Source organism: Larus michahellis, chromosome 2 (assembly GCF_964199755.1).
Source record: "Larus michahellis chromosome 2, bLarMic1.1, whole genome shotgun sequence".
NCBI lineage: Eukaryota > Metazoa > Chordata > Aves > Charadriiformes > Laridae > Larus > Larus michahellis.
In genome coordinates this window covers 32,951,138-32,970,439 of record NC_133897.1, presented here as the reverse complement: position 1 = coordinate 32,970,439, position 19,302 = coordinate 32,951,138, and the positions used below count along the sequence as shown (strand labels likewise).

At 40.6% G+C, this 19,302-nt stretch overlaps 1 protein-coding gene across 2 annotated transcripts in view; it reads left to right on the top strand.

Moving 5' to 3' along the window:
- The window catches only part of CRPPA (CDP-L-ribitol pyrophosphorylase A), a 117,968-nt gene extending 104,867 nt beyond the window's left edge, over positions 1–13,101 (top strand). For both annotated transcript variants that reach the window (XM_074574795.1, XM_074574796.1), the window contains exon 10: positions 10,468–13,101. In XM_074574795.1, coding sequence (XP_074430896.1) covers positions 10,468–10,572 — 105 coding nt within the window. In that variant the 3' untranslated portion in view covers positions 10,573–13,101. The remainder of the gene's footprint in view (positions 1–10,467) is intronic.
- The last annotated feature ends 6,201 nt before the right edge of the window (positions 13,102–19,302 follow it).

Below are 19,302 nucleotides of genomic sequence, written 5' to 3'. Positions count from 1 at the left end.
GGATGCAAGTTTCCCTCTTATTATGAAGAGCCGAATGTCTATTATGCATAATATTCCATATGAAGTTAGCACCTATAGGAGAGGATAAAACTGTGCTTTAGACTGAAAGAATGGAAAAAATGCTCACGTTTCCTCTGCACCGATTTTCAGCATCCTCCAGGAGATTCGCATGCATCACTTACAATTCCCAAAGACCTTCCCATTTTGTTACAGTCACTAATTAACAGTTACTCAGTCTTTCTATATAACACTGGTAATCACAATCAGAAATTGTATGTCACAAATAATATGAAACTGCTCCTGCACATTTGTATGCAAAATTCTGTAACCGGTGATAACTAAAGCATTTCATGTCTTGTACTGAATATTAGCAACTTAGATGTTTGCAACGTACTGTATTCATTTTTTTGTTGAAAAGTGCAACAGCCAGTCTATGTTGTCAATATAATATGGGACAGAAAGGAAAAACCTCTAATATCAAAACATACTGTGCTAAATTTACCATAAAATAAGTGCTCTTTTGCTCTTGCCAGAAGTTTATATGAAGAAGTGCTGTATTGTTTTCTCTGTCCCCATTATGTAGGTTTTGTCAGATCCTAAGTGAGGATGGCATAGTCCTCTAAAAGTGAAGAGAAACAGTCAGATATGTGATACTTACCTACTTATAATTTTACTATTACACTGGTGACCTCAGATCTCACTGAAGATTTGAAGATTTTTTTTTTTTTTTTTACCTGCAGTATATGACACAGTTTGCCTATCAGATAGAGCCTCTGGCATTGATACTAATCTCTTCTGATCTTTAGCAATGGCATGTCTTTTTATATTTTGAGGATTGAGATGATAGTTGTGTACTTAATCTTTTATCTCTGTCGTTTCTTCTTTTCCCCTTTTCTCCTAGCTTGTTCCCTCACCACTTCTCTCAGTCTTGCCTACAAACGCATTTTTGTCTTCCTACTTACTGCTGACTAGGGCTAAAACACTGGTCATTGAGTGAAACTGAGCTTGAAAGTGCTGTATTTCTCAGCTTATGATAGGAGAAAACCAGCTAAACTGTGCTGAACCGCTTTTGCTCTGCTGCTAGCTCCGTGTGTAAAATGCATTCATACGTGATTTGTAGCTGCTCCGTCTTCACTTGGTGCCTGGTCTGTAAATGATTTGCATGACTGGGGTGTTATGTTTTGCAGGAGGCCAGCACTACTTAACCCGTTTTTTCTGTATGTTTGTGTGTGGTGGGTCTGCTATGTGTTCCTGGCCGCCTGCAAAACTTAACCCCGCAGCCCATCAAAGTATTTATAGACTCTCTCAGTGGAACAGGCAGCAGAGGATCCACCACACATACAGACCGAGGGGAACGCTATTGTATGCTGCTGCTGCGTGGAAGGCTTGAGTCCCACTCCCACGTGAATTTGTCAGTGCTATGGGATTGATCCAAAGCTTTCTGAAACCAGAGGAATGACTTGCCACAGCTTCACTCCACTTCAGACCAGTCTTAGATTTCCAGCAGCTTGTAATGCCTGGTTGTCAGAGAGAGCAAGGCTCCTGTGCCTCAGGAGCATTTCACTTTTCCTATATTGATAGTAAGAAACGTTTTTTCCTTCCCCCTTAAAACCCTCATGGTGTGTTTTACAAGGTCACCAGAGGGATACCTCATAGGGCCTGTAAGTAGTTCAGTAACATATATTAACATGAATGCATTTGATATTATGGTCTTATTTGGTAACATAATGTATTCAGAGACCACCTCTAAGAAACCTCAAGCACATAATATGCCTTTGCAAACAGCCACATCTGTTAAATGGCTTATTTCTGCCAGTATTTTTGTACCAGTCCCATACAGGTGGCAGAATTGGCTGCTAGCTCAAGCATTGGGTAGCTTTTTGAACAACTTAGAGGGAAAAATGGTTGACAGACAGTTGCGCTATCGCTGCTGGCATACTCGCTCTTGCCAAGAGCTTAGATCAGATAGTGGTAGGTGCTGAATGAAAACTCTTGCTTAAGCTGCAGTGACTGAATGCACTGAAAATGCTCTTTATAACAAATTCTTCGGAGAATTTTTTGGTCCAGGAACTTTTATTGATTATTCAGTATTGATCATACTAACAATTTTTCTTACAGGGAAGAAAAAAGACTCGGAGAGGACAAGCCTAGGTCTGCAGATGACAGAGGCATTGGCACCAAGCTCATGTCATCGTTTGTCTATTCTACATCAAAAGAAGAAACTTTTGGAGCAAAAGTTAGAACAGAGCTTTCACTTGCTCCCTAGGGGTTTGGACTAGTGTCTAGGCTGGACTCATGTCATCTTTCTGTTGTGATACAGTGACTGTATATAGAATGAGTATTCCTCCACAGGAATTCTCACCTCCATCCAAAAAACAGATTAATCACCTCACACAAAGAAGGGAACTGAACACTGGTCACCTACTTGTTGCAAAACCTGTAGATACTGGAGCTGTTTAAAAACTGCTGATTTAGGGGAATTCTGGCTATTCCAATCACGGAATCACAGAATCTTCATGGTTGGAAAGGACCCTTAAGATCGAGTCCAACCAAACAACCTACAATCTCTGCCACTAGAGCATGCCCTGAAGTGCCACATCTAGACGTTTCTTAAACACCTCTAGGGATGGTGACTCAGCCACCTCCCTGGGCAGGCTGTTCGCCAGTGCCTGACCACTCTTTCAGTAAAGTCATTCTTCCTAATATCTAATCTAAACCTCCCCTGCCACAACTTCAGACCATTTCCTCTGGTCCTGTCATTATTCACCTGGGAGAAGAGGCCAACACCCACCTCTCTACAGCCTCCTTTCAGGTAGCTGTAGAGGGCAATGAGGTCTCCCCTCAGCCTCCTCTTCTCCAAGCTAAACATGCCCAGCTCCCTCAGCCTCTCCTCATATGACCTGGTCTCCAGACCCCTCACCAGCCTGGTAGCTCTACTAGTTCATACTAGAGGAAGAAATTAATCCTGTTTGGGTTTTTGATTGTTTGTTTGTGCTGTTTTCTTTCATTTTTTTTTAAACAAAAGAGCAATATTTACCTTCTAGTTCAAAATCTGTGAATCTTAGGTGAAAAGATATATGCGATAACATTAGGGACATAATCCTTACAGACTCCAGGAGATTTAAAATACTTGTGTGTCCTCAGTGTATCCATACAGCCATTTTAAATGTTGATGGCTCTCCATTTTCTTGTGACAAACTATTAAGAGGCATGGTTGAGCAATGGTACAGGAGAGGGGGATACAATTTATCCGAGTTTGACTGTAGCATGGATGTACAACCATTTCACTGCAGGGAATTAACTCAGATCTGTCAGTGTTCATTAACTAAGAGGTCTGCTAGGCTCCATTAGCACAGAGACAATTTGGTTCTTCCAGTGCCACTCATCTCTTTTCTCAATTCTCCATCGCATCCCAAGTATCTAGATTTCTAAATTATTTCTATTTTGAGGAGTATCCACTAATGAAAAATTGATTGCATTTTCTTAGTTCAGAAAGGACACAAGGCTGCGTACACAGAGGTTCAATTGTGAACCTACTGGAGTAAATTTGAACCCACCTACCTATCTGAACTCAAATGCTACCTTAATTATTTCTGCATTACTTGAAAGCCAAAAATATTCAGAGAAATACTTTTCTTATCTTTTAGAATGATCTGCATAGCTATCTTCTTATTGAGGTAGCTTGCTGCATTGATATTATGTATGAGATGTCACTTATCAATAGATCCTTTGGCACATGGATTTAAAAATGTGATGTGGGAGCATTTTAAGAAGAAAGGAGACTTCAGCTTAATTTGTACTGTTACAGAAATGGAGGTTGCTTTAGTATGTAGATGCATGCTGCTACATATCTTGAGTAGGAAAAAATGCTTCTTCAGGAATCTACTAGAGAATTCCTCATGGTGAGATTAGAATAAACAAATACCACACCATGTTACACAATTGATTTTTAGTAGTGAAAGAACCTTAGTCCCTCCTCAGATCATCTTTTTAAATAAAAAAAAAAGTTGAAGATTAAAATTACAAGTATTGTGGGTTTTGAGGCTAGATTCCCTACTCAGTTTCTCTGAGTGTCAGTGTGTGACATCAGGCGAGTTTTGGAGACACCTGGTATGGCCTTAGTATAAGTTGCAGCATCCTGTGGAGTTTTAAATTAACAACAGCTCCTCTTGTACTGCCAACGTAGTCTTTTGCAAAATGCCTGCCAGAACACAACTTCCAGAGAAGCTGTGGGTGCCTCATCCCTGTAAGTGTTCAAGGCCAGGCTGGATGGGGCTTTGAGCAGCCGGGTCTGGTGGAAGGTGTCCTTGCCTATGGCAGGGGGACTGGAACTAGATGGTCTTTTAAGGTCCCTTCCAACTCTAACCATTCGATGATTCTATCAACACAGACTGTTTCAACCCTTTTCTCTTCCACTCGTGCCTTGTGGTGTGCCTGGTGTGTACCCAGGCCCACCCTGCAAAAGGGAGCAGTGGACATGCTTCATTGTGTGGTCCTTCTGCTGGCTCCAGCCTTTTTCTGTAAGGTGGCAGGAAAGTGCAGTACAGCATGAGTGCTGTCCTGGTGTGGTTCGTCTCTCTCTCCTGCCGTTTTGGTTGGAAAGGTGTCCATAGAGCAGTTAATCTTTTTAAAATGACTGTGTTTATGTGGTAGCTACATGCGATTTGTCCCCAGTTCTGGGGGGATTATTTGATCATCGTTCTATGTATTCTTGATGCATTTGGGTAGGGAGAGAAAGGCACGACTGTCACTTCCCAGCAATACTTAGGCTACGTCTATACTGCTAAGTAAAACAGGCCCGGGATGGCTCTCTTGTCCTAGGGCTAAAAGGCACAGCATGCCTCATGTCCATATGGCTAAGTTCTCGTTTTCCCAAAAGAGGGTGGTCTCATTCCGCCTGTCCCTTGGGAGCAGTCCCTGGCCTGTGCTGTCCCCTGAACCATGCCCAGCCATTGTCTGGGAGCATGTTAACTGGCAGGAGCCAAAACTGTGCCAGGGAGCGGGCTCACAATGGAACAGCGAGGGCAGGGGCATGCCAGTGCATGCCCTGGCCCTCTTTCCGTTCCTCGTACAAACGTAACCGTATTAATATTGACGTTCCCTAAGTTTAGCAGCGTCTTTAAGTCATGTTTTCAGGTTTCCCATCGGCCATATAATCTGGGCTGATATTACAGTTCTATTCATTTTTAAAAACTGTATTAAATGGAAAGTCAAATAATGCTACAGCAAAACAGAGTGCCAATAATGGAACACAGCTGTTTTATTCTTTTGGAGGGACGCAGTAAAAGGCAGAGGTAATACCTGCAGAGCCCTTTTTTTGTAGCGAAAAAGGGTAGTGTGTGTTTTTCAAGCAATGCTTAAACCGAACTAGTACATATGTAAATTGAAGCATGCATATATGTGAAGTTCCATCTGGGGAAAAAAAAAAAAATCCTAAACAGATTGAAGCAAGGAAATGAATCGTTAGGGGAATGTCAGTAAATATTCAGATATCCTCACAGTTTCCTAAATAAATGCACATTTGTAAAATATCGAATTGCATATTCCAAACACAACTTTAACTCTGTCCCTGTATCCATTCCCAGTCTTATTCTGTAGACCAGAAAACCCCTACAGTCAGTAACTCTACATCAAATAAATTCTGAATATGAGTTACAACCATCACACAATATGGTTATGTTGGAATATTTTTACTATTTAATAACAGACAAAGTGGATATTTTATTTTGGAATCAAAGTGCTGTTATGTGGATTTATGGTTTATAAGGTTGGCAGTGTTTCTGAGTACTTTCTTTTCCAAAGTACATAAATATAAAGTGGTAAAAGTTTTGTTTTTAGCTTATAAATGCAGTTAATCATCTGTTCAAACAATAAAAAATTCTATTTATTAATGGCCAAGAAATGTTAGGGGGTTTTGGTTTTTCTTTTTTACAAGAGACTCATTTAAGTCAACTGGATGAAATGAATAGACAGTGAATATCACAATGGTTTAGGGGGGATCGTGGCACACCAGTTGATCATGTGGAAATTCAGTCATTAATCCATTAAAATCGTTAACTGCCTCCGAGTCTTATTTAAAGGTCACGGTCTTTTTTAAGGATTTTGTTGATGAGGGAAAGAACTGTTCGTGTTTGATCCATCCAGCGCGTGCACGGATACGCTCTCACTGAGTAGCGTGCTGAAGTATGTTCTCTGTTTGGAATTTGCAGCACCGAGCAGTGGGTGGGCAATAACGTGCAAGAGCTCTTCTGGGCTACATGAGGATTTGTATTGATCGTTCTGTTCTTACATCCTGTTTTTTATCGTGGTTACAATATACGCAAACACGTCAGGCAATTAGACATGTGAAGACCTGGTTCTGCTTGATTATTTGACTTCCTGCAACTAATAATGAGATTTTTGAAAGATTTAGTGCTATGCCATTGAATATAAAAGGGGATCGGAGGCCTGTATGTGCAATGGAGTTAGGTGTGGTAGATTAAATTTGTCCTGGCATTCTTATTGAAGCCTCCCTGTAGGCACTATCAGCTGTAATCAGCACTGTTGCCAGAAATAACATGGCAGTGTCAGAAACATGGGTGTTTTAAGGATATAGCCAGGGGACTTGAAGCGTTCGCTTATTTGTTTAACTTGAAATTAATAAAGACCCACAAGATTCTTTTTCTTTCCGGGGTTTTTGTTGAATTCTGTCATTTAAATCCTTTTTAATATTTTCCATAAACACCGCTGGCGTCCAAATTACCTATAACTGCTTAGGATTCAGAGGAGAGGAAAGAATACTTAAGATACAACTTAACTATTGTGTCAGTCAGCATTATACCTACACTTTGAACAATGTATTCTCTTTCAGTTGCTAAAATTTCTTTTTCTGTTCTCTTTTTCTTGATAATAATGACTAGAAATGGTCAACAAAAGTTAAAAATTATGCACAGGCTGTGACCATCAGATACTGCTATTGTGATTCCTAGCATAAGAGCAAAGTTTGATTCTCCGAAGGGTACAGGATATACAATGATTTTGAAATTCCCGGAAGAGTCCAGTTTTTTGCATTATTTACTACCTCTTTCCAGTAAGACTGTGTCTGTGAGAATAAAGCAAGTTAAAATTGGCACATTCCTGACCTTTGTGGCACTGATTTCTCCTGCACTCAGAGGCTGGCTCGTAGGCCCAGGTGCTGGACACTGTTCAATGAATAGGTGACCCTGAGATCAGACTGGGACAGCGTTACCGGGAAGGAGCAACAGCATAAATCTAAAAATTAGTAACCCCTATGATAAATACTTCAAAGGATTGCCCTTTTGAAAGCTTCAGTACGTGCTTCACCGTGTCATTTAACCATCAACTGTAACTATAAAATCAAGAATAACTTTTCTATTGCATTTGTTATCATAAATAGGGTAATGTATATTCACTTAAAGAATACACTTCTGGTTATTTCCAAAAAACAGACCCGCAGGGACCAATCCTGGACAAGGGCCAATTCTGTATGACAGTTCATTTCCCTGATTTTCCTGCCATTGTATTGTTTGATTCTAAGAAAGACAGGAACCAGAACAGTTATAATAATAGTATTAATAATCAGATTATTAATTATTTTATTTTGTGCTGCTTACTTCTTGTGTTTCTCTTTTTGCACAAATTGCAATTCACCAGTCATTCCAGTGTGGTTTGTAGACCACTTCTACATGCAGGTTTCCGTAGACATTACTGTGCCGCATTGCCTGGTTTACAAATGCTGTTCCTAATTTTTTGCATGTCTTCCCTTCAGAACATGGAAATTAGCACTAAAGCCTTAGCTTTAGCTTTAGAAAAAGCTTTTTTCAGTCTAAAGGAATCTTACAGTGTCACTTTCATTCTCTCCTGTGAAAGTTAAATTTCTTTCTCTTGCTTCCTTTTATGTTCAAAAACTTAAATAATTTATTACTGCAAAGGAATGTGTACTGAATCCACTAACCAACAGAGGATGTGGAAAGATTTATTGGAAGAAACATTAAGAGCATTCCTGGCCAGGTGTATTTTTTTTCTTTTTTTGTGAAATGGGAAAAAAAATATACACCTCCAGCCAACTTCAGATATGGCTGGAAGCCTGTTTGGAAAACAGTGTCTGCAATTGTGAAGTGCTTCTCGAGACAAAAGTGAACAAAAAACCATGAGGGGCGCAAGGAGATTGGCATTGCTGAAGAGCAATAAACGTGTTGCTAGATCTTGAAAGTGACTGCAGTGTGTGCCATCTGAGCGGGTGTAGGCACATGACTTCTGCCCTCGTTGTACATTGTATAGCATTTTATACCCATGGAAATTGAGGGTGTGAAACTCCTACCAAATCGGAGTAGTGGATTCTGAGTTCCTTTTTGCACCCTCGGCCCGTCGGAAAAGGTACTGGAGGAGCATGACCTGAGCACATTTCTGCACTCCTTGCTTAACTGAATGGGAGGCGTCGCTCAGTAAACTGAAAGACACAGCTGCGGTGAACGTCTTTACTCTAAGACAATTTTTTAGACCACTAGTGAATAATTTTACTGCATATTAGAATATATAACATGAATTTGTAAGGAGTGTAATCTTTTGGGAGTTTACAAATTGTAACAGCTTACTTAGATGATAGAATCATAGAATGGTTAGAGTTGGAAGGGACCTTAAAGATCATCTAGTTCCAACCCCCTGCCATGGGCAGGGACACCTCCCACTAGATCAGGCTGCTCAAAGCCCCATCCAGCCTGGTCTTGAATACTTCCAGGATGGGACATCCACAGCTCCTCTGGGCAACCTGTTCCAGTGTCTCACCACCCTCACAGTAAATAATTTCTTGCCAATATCTAATCTAAATCTCCCCTCTTTCAGTTTAAAACCGTTACCCCTCGTCCTGTCGCTCCACTCCCTGATAAAGAGTCCCTCTCCACCTTCCCTGTAGGGCCCCCTTTAAGTACTGGAATGCTGCTATCATTTTTCGGATAAAAATCTAGTCACATGCAAATATCATTTTTCCAGGAATGATAAAAGAATCAGGTATAAACTAGCCATTTCTAATTCTATCCCTTTATCTCTCTAGCATTTTTCCTGTCATTTACATAAAGCAAAAAGTTAATAAGAGCATTATAAAATATAATGCTACATATTTTAGAGTGTTCCAGGGATACTTTTCCCCTATCAATTTTTCCTTCAGCCCCAACTTCTTAGTCTCCAGGTCCCCCTCTGTACTAGTTGAACAGGTACATCCCCTCAGCAGCAGTGATTAACATTATGTTTTTGTGTAAGTTGTTGAAACTGTTTCCTCTTTCTCCATTAATCCAAGTGTTTGTGGTGAAAAGATACAGAATGGAACTGCTCCATCTGCGTGCCCCAGGAATGGGGGAAGCTGTTACCGGCATCCCATTTTACATGTATGCAGGTCCCATGTTACAGGACCCTAATGACAGGGTGGCCTTGATCTGTCCAATAATCTGTTTCACTGTATACCAGTCCTTACCGTTAAAACACTTTCCTGACTTAGTATATCCCAGTTTAAGTTCCCTTAAGCCTATTGCTTCCACTTTTATCCATTGCGGATACGGAAAACAGTTCTTGCTTTCTCTTTGTGGCTCCCCTTCTGTATTTGAAACTCTTCTAAACTCTCCGTAGAGTTTTGTAGACCTTTTTTTTTTCCTCTGTTGCTTCACAGAAATTGTCCCCTCCTATGTCTCTCTCCAGGGATGTGTCTATGCCTGGCTACACCTATTGATATTTTCCCAGTGCGCAAATTAAAATGTTACTGCTAGCAAGAGGCCAACCTTTTATAGTCAATACAATTAAGAAAACTTGGCAATTAGACAAAGGACTCTTTCAAATGTGAGCTAGAGTGCTGAGTTAGAGGCACAGAATCAAAGTCTCATTTTATTACTTCTTCCTGTGTTGGTCTCTATAGTTGCCTATCAAAACCAGACTATGTTTTAAACTTATTTGATACAAAGATCAGCCTAAACCACTGAAGTCCCAGTGCGTAAATGCCTTTCTGAGTTCAAGTAGTTTGTAGGCTACAGATGGGATTCAGTAGGTGCTTGAAGTTATAGGTCTTTAACTATACTACTCCATTAAATCCTCAGTTTTGTTCCAATGTTTTCAAACCCAACATTTTGACTACTTTTTAGATTTTAAAAATCAGTTAGGAAGCAAGTGACAGAATCAAGCTTCTGTTTTGGTGGTCTCTGGGATAGGTGGCATTAATTCCAGCAGTTTGAATAGATTCCTTTAAAAAAAATAGTTTTGCTTTTTAAATCATCATGGAAACTGGAAAATGGTTATTACTTCGAAATTGTGTTTCCTTAAAGTATATGTTTTAGAAGCTCTTCTTCTAATAAATGCAAATAAATGTGTTTTTTTTTCAACAACCATATGGTAATTTTGCATACTTGAAAAATGCTGTTAAATATTTACTTTTTCCACTTTTGTTAACATACTGTTTCCCCTACTCCTTTTTTTTTTTTTTCCCAGGACCAGTTGCTGCTTCAGGAGACAGTAAATTCTGCCGCTGCTCTTATCATGGCATTAATAAAGGACAGAAACCCGGAGCTGATTGGGCAGCTGTTGGTAGCATAAGACCATAAGTCATGCGTAGCTTTTGGAAACGTTTCTTTTTCATCATCCATTCACCAAAGGTCTTGAATCATTTTACCCTTTGATGAAAACTGTGGATTTACGACATTTATTATTAAGATCTTTTAACAACATATTTTTGATACTTAAAATGGAAGTCTGATATTATGTATAAAGTGTAAAATGAAATACAAATCATTCTGAGATACACTGGGTACGTACTGTGAGGAATGATACTGAGACGTTTTTGTGAGGTACTGATCATTTAAGAAGGTGCAGAGAGGACACCAAAGCATTCAGTCTTCATGCCAAATTGTCTTTGACCATGCATGTGTACTGTGATCTAGGACTGCATGAATGAAATTTGATTTAAGGTAAAATAATTCTAAAGCACAGGTCTTGTTCTTTATATGAAATTATTTAAAAATTGCTGCTATTCCTATTAGTGAATGTAGAGTTCATTATTCAGTGTAGCCTTCCTGACATCAACAGAAATGCACATCGCAAGAAGTATTTGAAGGGTCACATCCCGTCCTCCATGTAATGAAGGCAACCTTGAAATAAAAAAGATGTGCATGGGGGCAATGAGGTGCTAAACCCCAGTTTTCCAGATGCGATACGCTCTGGCTGTAGCACTCCTTGGTGCTTCCCTTCTTCCAGTACCCATGTGCTGTCATTTCAAAGTAGCTCCAGTAGCTCCTCTGAGTCTCCTCTGAGTACTGTATTACACATACTCTTTGTGTTTGCATGTGTGTGTACGTATATGCATGTGTGTGCGTATGCATGCTTAAAGGAAGAGTTCAGACTGAAAAAAATGTTTCACAACCCAGTCTGTTGGGTTGGAAGATTCTGCTAGCTCATCTACAAGAATACGGTTTTCATCTCTTGCTGGCTAGCAGATGTGTGGGTTAAATAGTAGTGGAGAGCGTTACGAGTTCAAACATACGCTACATTGATATTTGAGTGTGGAAAATTGGGACAGGAAGCTAAAATGATGAATGGTTATGTGGAGTATCTCCAACCACTAAGAGCAATACGACAAGAGGACAGTCTCTGAAAACACCTGTCCCTCCCTATGCATCAGACTCAGGAATTCCAGCTTTCCTGCAACTTGTGAAGGGGCTAGGTTAATGTCTTGTGTACCTGCCATGATTGGAACAGGGTCTTCAGGAAATATCCCCACCAGAAGTGTCCAGTGAGCCTACTCACTCTGTCATGAGCAAGAGCACTCAGAAGTTTCAGCAAGTTTCCCTCTGAAACCAGTATTCCTCCCCTTACTCCCACCGTGTCCCACTCCCTCTGGTGCTCAGACAAAGCTTAGGATAGCATGATCCGTGCTTGGTCCCCTTCCCCTTCTTCTTTCCCTTCACTATCTATATCTCTGTTTTAAACCCCTTTTAGAAGCTGATGTTGATCCCAAACTTCCTTCATTACACGATAAAATAAAGAGCTGTTTGTTAGCTGACTGTTCTGTATCCAAACCATACATTTTCTTCGGCACAGAAGTCATCCTAAGACAACTAACAAGCTTCTTGTGCATCGTCTGCTTTCTTCTTTGCTTCTGTCTCCTCTCTACTTTGATTAGTAATTTGTCCTTTTCTGGCATTGTACAACAGAAGCATTCATATTAGCTCTGTGTATGGCTATACAATAAGCATATTTTATTCATATATATATTCATGCCTCTTCATATGGAGAGTACACAAATAAATGAGGAACTAAAGAATTTATTATTGGTATTCATAATTTAACAGGACAGCTTTCACAAATAAGTTTTCTGAATTTGCTTTTACATTAATGAATTTGATGAAGGAATTTGTCTCACAGGCTTTTAAAAGACATGATGAAAGATGTCTCTTTGACTGTATTTTGTGATTCTTCTTCTCTTGAAGACTAAAGTACAATCCGTGATGTGTTTTCCCTGCATAATAATAAGGAAGTGACTTTAGAAAATCCTTTATGTTTTCGATCCACGCTAATTTATACATTGTGATACTGCCTTAGCATTGGATTGTGTGTAACTTGTTATTTGCTTAAACAACCCTTTACTTTGTAGGGTTGTTTTACTTAACCTCATTCTCTTAAAAGGATTTAAATCCAATTAAAAATGTTACTGCAATTAACTGCTGTAATGAAAAAATATATTGTGGTTATTTATGAACTTATTTTGAAACGAGAACAGACAATGCACAAAAAAAGTAAGTTTCATCAAGGTCATCAAACATACTTAGTACTAATCTCAAATGGAAGATAATAAGCTTTATTAATATACTGCTAATCATTGCATTATGGATTTTTTTTATCTTCAACAGTCCTTTTAAATAATCTACAGACACTGAAAAATTTATTTTGCTGGAAGCAAATATAGCAACAACAGAACTACTAAAACAGATCACGAAATACTAGAACTGCAGTGAAAAAAAAAAAGAAACTGGACTGTGATTAATGCTATTGTGTATCCAAACCAAATTTAAATGGTCTTTTGGATGATTGTTAATACTTACAATGGGAATAAAGATATAAAATGAAATTAAGAAACTGGTTGATTGTTTTTTTCTCTGTGCATAGCTTCTCACAAATAGCTATATACATGAGAAACTTGGCAGCCTTTTGTACGCATATGCTGTTTTGAATTTAACTAGTGAATCAGTCACCACCCATATTGCTTTGAACATTTGGACAGAGATAACACAGAGTAAATAAAAGCTCAGACTCTGCCAGCCTTGCTTACCTTACTCCTCAAACACTCTAATTAGTATTCCTTGGGTAGTGTTCATCAGAAAAGAGAATACAGAATATGGCTTTTCTTAACTGCAAAGTTGAGTGAATTAGATTTGTATTGAAACCAACACAATTCATGCAAAATCTGAAAATTAAATTACTTCATTTGTCTTAGATCGGTTGGCAGAAGAATTTCTAGTTACAATCTTTTTTTTCTTTAGCTTTCCGGGCTACCTAGCCAGAAAAAGATGGTCTGATGGTCCTCTAAAAAAGGCTGAGAGAGTGAAAAGGATAGAAGACGGTGAAATTAAAAACAAAAGCAAAAAAGCCCAAAACCAAACCAAAAAGCAAATAGAAGCAAAATGAGATGTGACCCTATTGTAATCAGTGGCATGACTGTAATTGACTTTAAAATATCACAATGAAGCTTTTAGCTCATCTTGATAACTGATAATAGGCTGCAGAACAAAACGTATCTGCGTGCCTTGAAGCTTTTGGTGCATTCAGATTTGCACTTGTGTGACACCAGAGACACCTCCACAGTGCTGTTCTAGGCGCCATCCAAACAGAAGCTTCACAGGACACGTAAGGTTCCTGATTACTGCTTAGCACTTTTCCTGTCTGTAGGTCACTCCACTGGAGAAGGGTCATAGTTTGTTCTCCCTGACTCAGACACTTCCCGCTGGCCGCTGCTTTTTGTTCTGGTTTTATTTCTGAAGAAAAGCACGTTTACTTACAGATAGGCAAAAGCTTTTGTATCTCTTATCTCATTCCTCTTCGTTTGTAATTTTGATCTGAAAAATGCTGGTTCATCTTATCAAGCATCCACCGAGATGTGCAGACAATGTATGCTTCCCTTTGTTCCTGTTGAGGAAGGTTTTGGGGATCAGGCATAGGCTCATGTTAACAGTGTTTCTGCGGGAGCCAGAATCCTGGGCAAGAGCTACCTTTGACCTGGCCCAGTGTGACTGCTCTGATGACTGGGGCATATAAATGGCTGATAGTTGTAAAAACTGTGTTACGGCATGAATTGAGCCCTTCAGAGCATTAGTAGTGCCTTGACCTTACGTTAAGATTTCTGATTATTCTCTCCAGTCCATCTGATAGATGCTCTAGTCTTATTCCTGTCTGACTGGAAAAAAAAAAGCAGTTATTAGATTGATTAATTCAGATGCATAGTTCAGTAGATGGTAGATTTTTCTCTTTGTGTAGGTAGTGAAAGAATGGTATTCAGAGGAATTTCCTCTTGTTTGTTTCAAAGATCGCTTACTGAAACCACAACTAATTCTCACTGAAACGGGGAGTGCTGCTGAGACTTGTAAAAAGAATAATATCTTTAAGGGCTCCCATTTGGAAAATCTGTCATGAAATACTAAGGTATAAATATGTATCTTATCTAGATCTTACAGAAATATATAATTATGATATAAAAAGCTCAACGATAACTACATTATTTAAAGCCAATCTTGAAAAGCTGAATTCTGAGAAACTGAGAAGCTGCTTTCATTGCTCCTGCCCAACGCAATCAGTCCAATCTTTTGCACCTGGTTTCGAATAATTTGTAATGTCACCCAGTTTGATGACTGAACACCCTGCTCTGGGTGCCTCCAGTAGATACCAAGGCAAAGCACCAAAATGAGTTCAAAGCTGTGTGCCCCCAATGCCTTCCCTTTCAGCTTCAGCCTGGTAAGCGTTTATGATGTCTGTCTCCAACGGCCCATTCCTCGGCCCGGTTGTTTACCACAGTTCACTTTCTCTTCTGCTTCTGGCAAGCACCGAGGGAAAGAAGCAGTCACCGACACTGCATTTTTCCCAGTGTAAGTCGATTTTGATTGGCAGGGCTGTAACGCACTTGTCAAATATGCATTTTCCTTGGTTATTTCTTCCAGGAATACTCAATTCGTCCTGAGATGTGAAACACCCAATTTCAGTGCCTGTGCTGAGGAAACAGTCTCAACTGTGAAAATACGTTTATGATAGAATATACTCGGCGTGCATACACCAACCTGGGGAGCAAAGTGGCATTTCTTAATATATTTATTCCCAGGTTAATTGCAGTCTGCCTTTCAATTTTTGGATTGAAATGGATCTTGTCTTTCGTCCTGCACATAATCCTGTCTCAGAAAATGAAATTATAATTCAGTTAAAATGCCATGACGCTGAATTATAATACAGTTGCAAAGATAAATGAGAGAGTAAGAGACTTGGACAAGCAAAAAAGTGATGTGAATTTAAATAAGATGGAGGAGCGAGGAGGCAAGAGAGAATACACCAGAGCTCCTCCAGATGGCAAAATCTGCAGGGGGACCCCTGGAATGGCACGATAGGCTGCGGGCTGCGGGCAGGAAAGCCTTCCAGGCTCAGTAGCGCCTGAGATGGCAGCTCGATAAGGCGTTGCCCTATTCAGCAGCCTTTTTAGATAATCGCCTCCCTTGGACAGTTATTTGTTGCTACTTCTGCATCTCTTTCTTTTTTATTACCCTGCCTCCTTGCCTTTGTTTCCTTGCCTCAGACTGGCCCTGTCACTTCAAATTTCATGTTTCCTTTCCATTTCAGCCATTTTTGTCTTCTCCCGCGCTCTTCTCCCATCCTTTCCCCTACTTCTGTTAGTTGTTCTTTCTCTCCCTATTTGTCACTCTCTTTCCATTCCTCCCAGCCCACCATCGTTGAAGGAGACGATTCTCCCCCCCTAACTCCCCTCCCTCCCCCTGCAAGCCAGGCCGTGGTCTGGCATCAGAAACCCTTCCTCGCTCCTGGATCAAGAACTGAGGCATTTGGGCTTTGGCACCTCGGCGCTGCTCACAGCTGGGACCAAGAACAGATGTCACTTCCGCTGCCAGCTGCAGGCAGATGAGCAGCAGCTGCCCGAAGGGACAGACCTCCTGCATGGCAGCTGCTGGGCTGACACTTATTAGCTGGAGTCAGGCTGCAAGCAGAGCCATCCCGCTGAAGGGAAAATAATCCGCTCCAAGGTCAGGTCCCCCCACTTCAGTAGCCGAACTTGGGTTTGTAAAGTCAGCACCTAGTCAAGGAGCCAGATTTGCAAATCTATCAGAGCCTCGGCAACAACAAAAAGCGAAAGGAAAGAAAAGAAGCCAAATCCAGGTACGGCTTGCAGGCCTGGCGACTGGAAAAAGTGTGTTTTCACTTACTAACCAGTGGCTTTGCCAGCAGTTGCTCAGAGACAAAAAACGAGGAACCCCACGATGCTGTGTTAAGCAGTTCCTTTCCACAGCAGAGACACAGCCTGATTGAAACCCCATTGAAGTCAATGGGACTGAAAGTTCCTTGCAGTGCACTCAAGAATGCGTGGCATCTCCCTCCAGCCATCTCCAGCTAACTCATGCATAACCATGCTGGTTATGCCGGGTTTTTTTTATTATTATTATTATTATTATTATTATTATTATTATTATTATTATTATTATTAATTTTTATTGTGCTGCAGTTTTAAGTGTGTATTTATGCTGTGCTCAACTCCCTTGCCATTTGGTGGGGGAACATTATGGTCTTGATGAATGCCAACTATGTTTCTGGAGTTTAGTTGTGACTCCAGCTTAAGCATCCACAGGCATATGGTACGTGGGGTGATGGGGGCACTTCTGAAGGGCAGTTCAGTGTTTAAAATCTCTGTTTGAAGACTCATTCTGAATCCAGTGACAGCAGAGTAAGCCTAAAGGGATGATTTTGTGCTTGGTTTAAGCTCGTCTGCAGGGCTAGAAAAAGTCTTGGCCTCTTCTGGTTTTGTCCCTCTGTCCTGTACGCTAGCAAGGAGCTGCTGTGTAGCAGATCACTTGAGAAAGCTGAAAAACTAACTGTTACTTGGCTGGAAAATAACCCAGTGAGAAGTGATTAGCTTTCACCAGAGTCACCAGGTGGGACAGCTTTGGGGGAGGAGGTATGTCACGATTCCTGTTGCAAAGGGATGTGCTGGGGGCACGTAGGGCTGCAGCAACAGAGGCACAGATCAGCCTAAACTGCCACTCAGCTGCACCCTTGGGGCACTCTTTTTTTAACTTTGCAGTTTGGGGTCCTGCCTATGTCGAGGGCGAGGTGAATATTTGTTATTCTAACACTGTTATGCCCCTTCTGCAGACGAGGGCATACGGGGAGGTGAAGCACGGGAGGGTCAGACGCAGTATGTGGCTCCGCTGGCTGTCATGTGCAGGCTTTGTAGGCAGTGAAGTCAGCCCCGGTTGTGTGTTGTGACATGCAAGCCTCTCTGAAAATGATACATCTGAAAATGCTCAGAGGTGAACTGCATTCCAGACCGGTAGGTCAGGATAAGGAAAGGAAGGAAGGAAACGAGGTGTCTCTCACCCCTTCTGGGAGTGGCTGCTAGCACAGATCAAAGTACTCTTATGATGGATATTTCAAGAAAAGCTGCAAAATGCCTTGAGTGCACAGCACAAAAGGTGTATTACTTCGCCTTGGTTTGTTTTTTTTGTTTTTTTTCTTCTTCTTTAAAGCAATTGGCTTCACTGACTTCGGTATTTAATCCTGCTTTCCATCGTGCACCTTTGTGTAGGCAGCTCCACAGAAATCGAAGGTGCAGGATTTGTCCAAAGCTCTGCAACAGCGGAGCACAGTTACAGTGTAAGAACAGGCATTACAGTGGCAGCAATGCACCCTCTGGTGGTGTCCATCAATGTTTTATGAAAAATTTTCCCCAAGTTAACTAAAGACGAGCACTGCCCATGGCAGAGGAAGAGCCCGTATTTTGCTCTCCATCTTCACTGCTTCCCAGCAGTGACAACCTGAGTTACTGAGACGGGCTGAAAAAATACCAAGCGTGTTGGGCTCTACGGCCATCGGCCCCGCATCAGCCCCTCCTTACGACTACAAAGTGAAATAACAAAGATGTGACTAGCTTAAAGAGGAGGCTGGAAAACACGCTGAGCATGTGGGTTAATGGAAAAAATGGGGACTCATGCTAATCAGGTTGCGTGGGTGGAGGATGGTAAAGCATTTGTTATCGGCTGGGACTGCTCCTGCCAGCACGTACCTGCCTTGGGCTGGATTCTTGGTAGCGGTTTTTGCAGCGGTTTTTCATTCCTCTGAAAACACACCCTGAGTAAGATCTGTTTCAGATTTCCAGAAAGCCCTAAAATACAGGCCAAATGGGCAAGTTCTGGGCAATTCTGTGTTCAAATTATGAATCTTCAATTGTTTTTTTGAATGAGAAATTATACTTTGATGAAAATCTCAACTTTCTTTTTTATTATTAATTTTTTTGAATCTTAAGCCCAATTTGATGAAAGCTTTATAAGCATCAGAAGAGTTTTAGAAAATAGCTGCACTGCACTATGCGGGCTGTGGTCAGTGACTCTGGTAAGCATTCATGAATGACTGGGGATTTTCAAAGTGGCATTAAGTGGGAAACAGGTAAATGTCATCTTATCCTATATTGGCAGCCTTATATGCAAATCTAAAAAAAAACACCAAAAAAGTGATTTTGAGTGTGAAGTAAAATGGGAAATAAAATTTCAGTAAGAAGCGACATCTGTTAGATTCAGTGAGGACGACAGAATGATTTCTACTCCATGATTATCATAAAGAAATATCCTCTAGAATGAATCTGATAATTTATGTTCCTTAGGTTTGTATTTTACCCCAAGAAAACAAGAATTAGATTAGAGGGATCCTTAGAGGATCTTTCGTGACTAAAATGCCGTATGTTACCTACTAATTGTGTGGAAGAAATCAAACTTGTCAAAAATTTTGTTGCAAGTAATAATGCCTTGCAAGTAAAACACAGCGCTGTTCAGTAGCTCTTTCATGCCCTCTGCAGTTAAAATGCTGTTTGTGCCTGTGCAGTCAAATTGTGTTTTTTCCTGGTTATGGAATGTCGTACCTAGGGTTAACGAAAACCTGTAGAGCAGTAAATACTGTCAGAAATTTTTTTTGTTGCCTGTAGGCTAGGTTGTGGCTTTTATTAATCACTCACATCTAGCAAGCATTGTGGTAAAGCAGATGATCGTGTGCTTTCACAGTGGTACAGCAGGAGTCGAG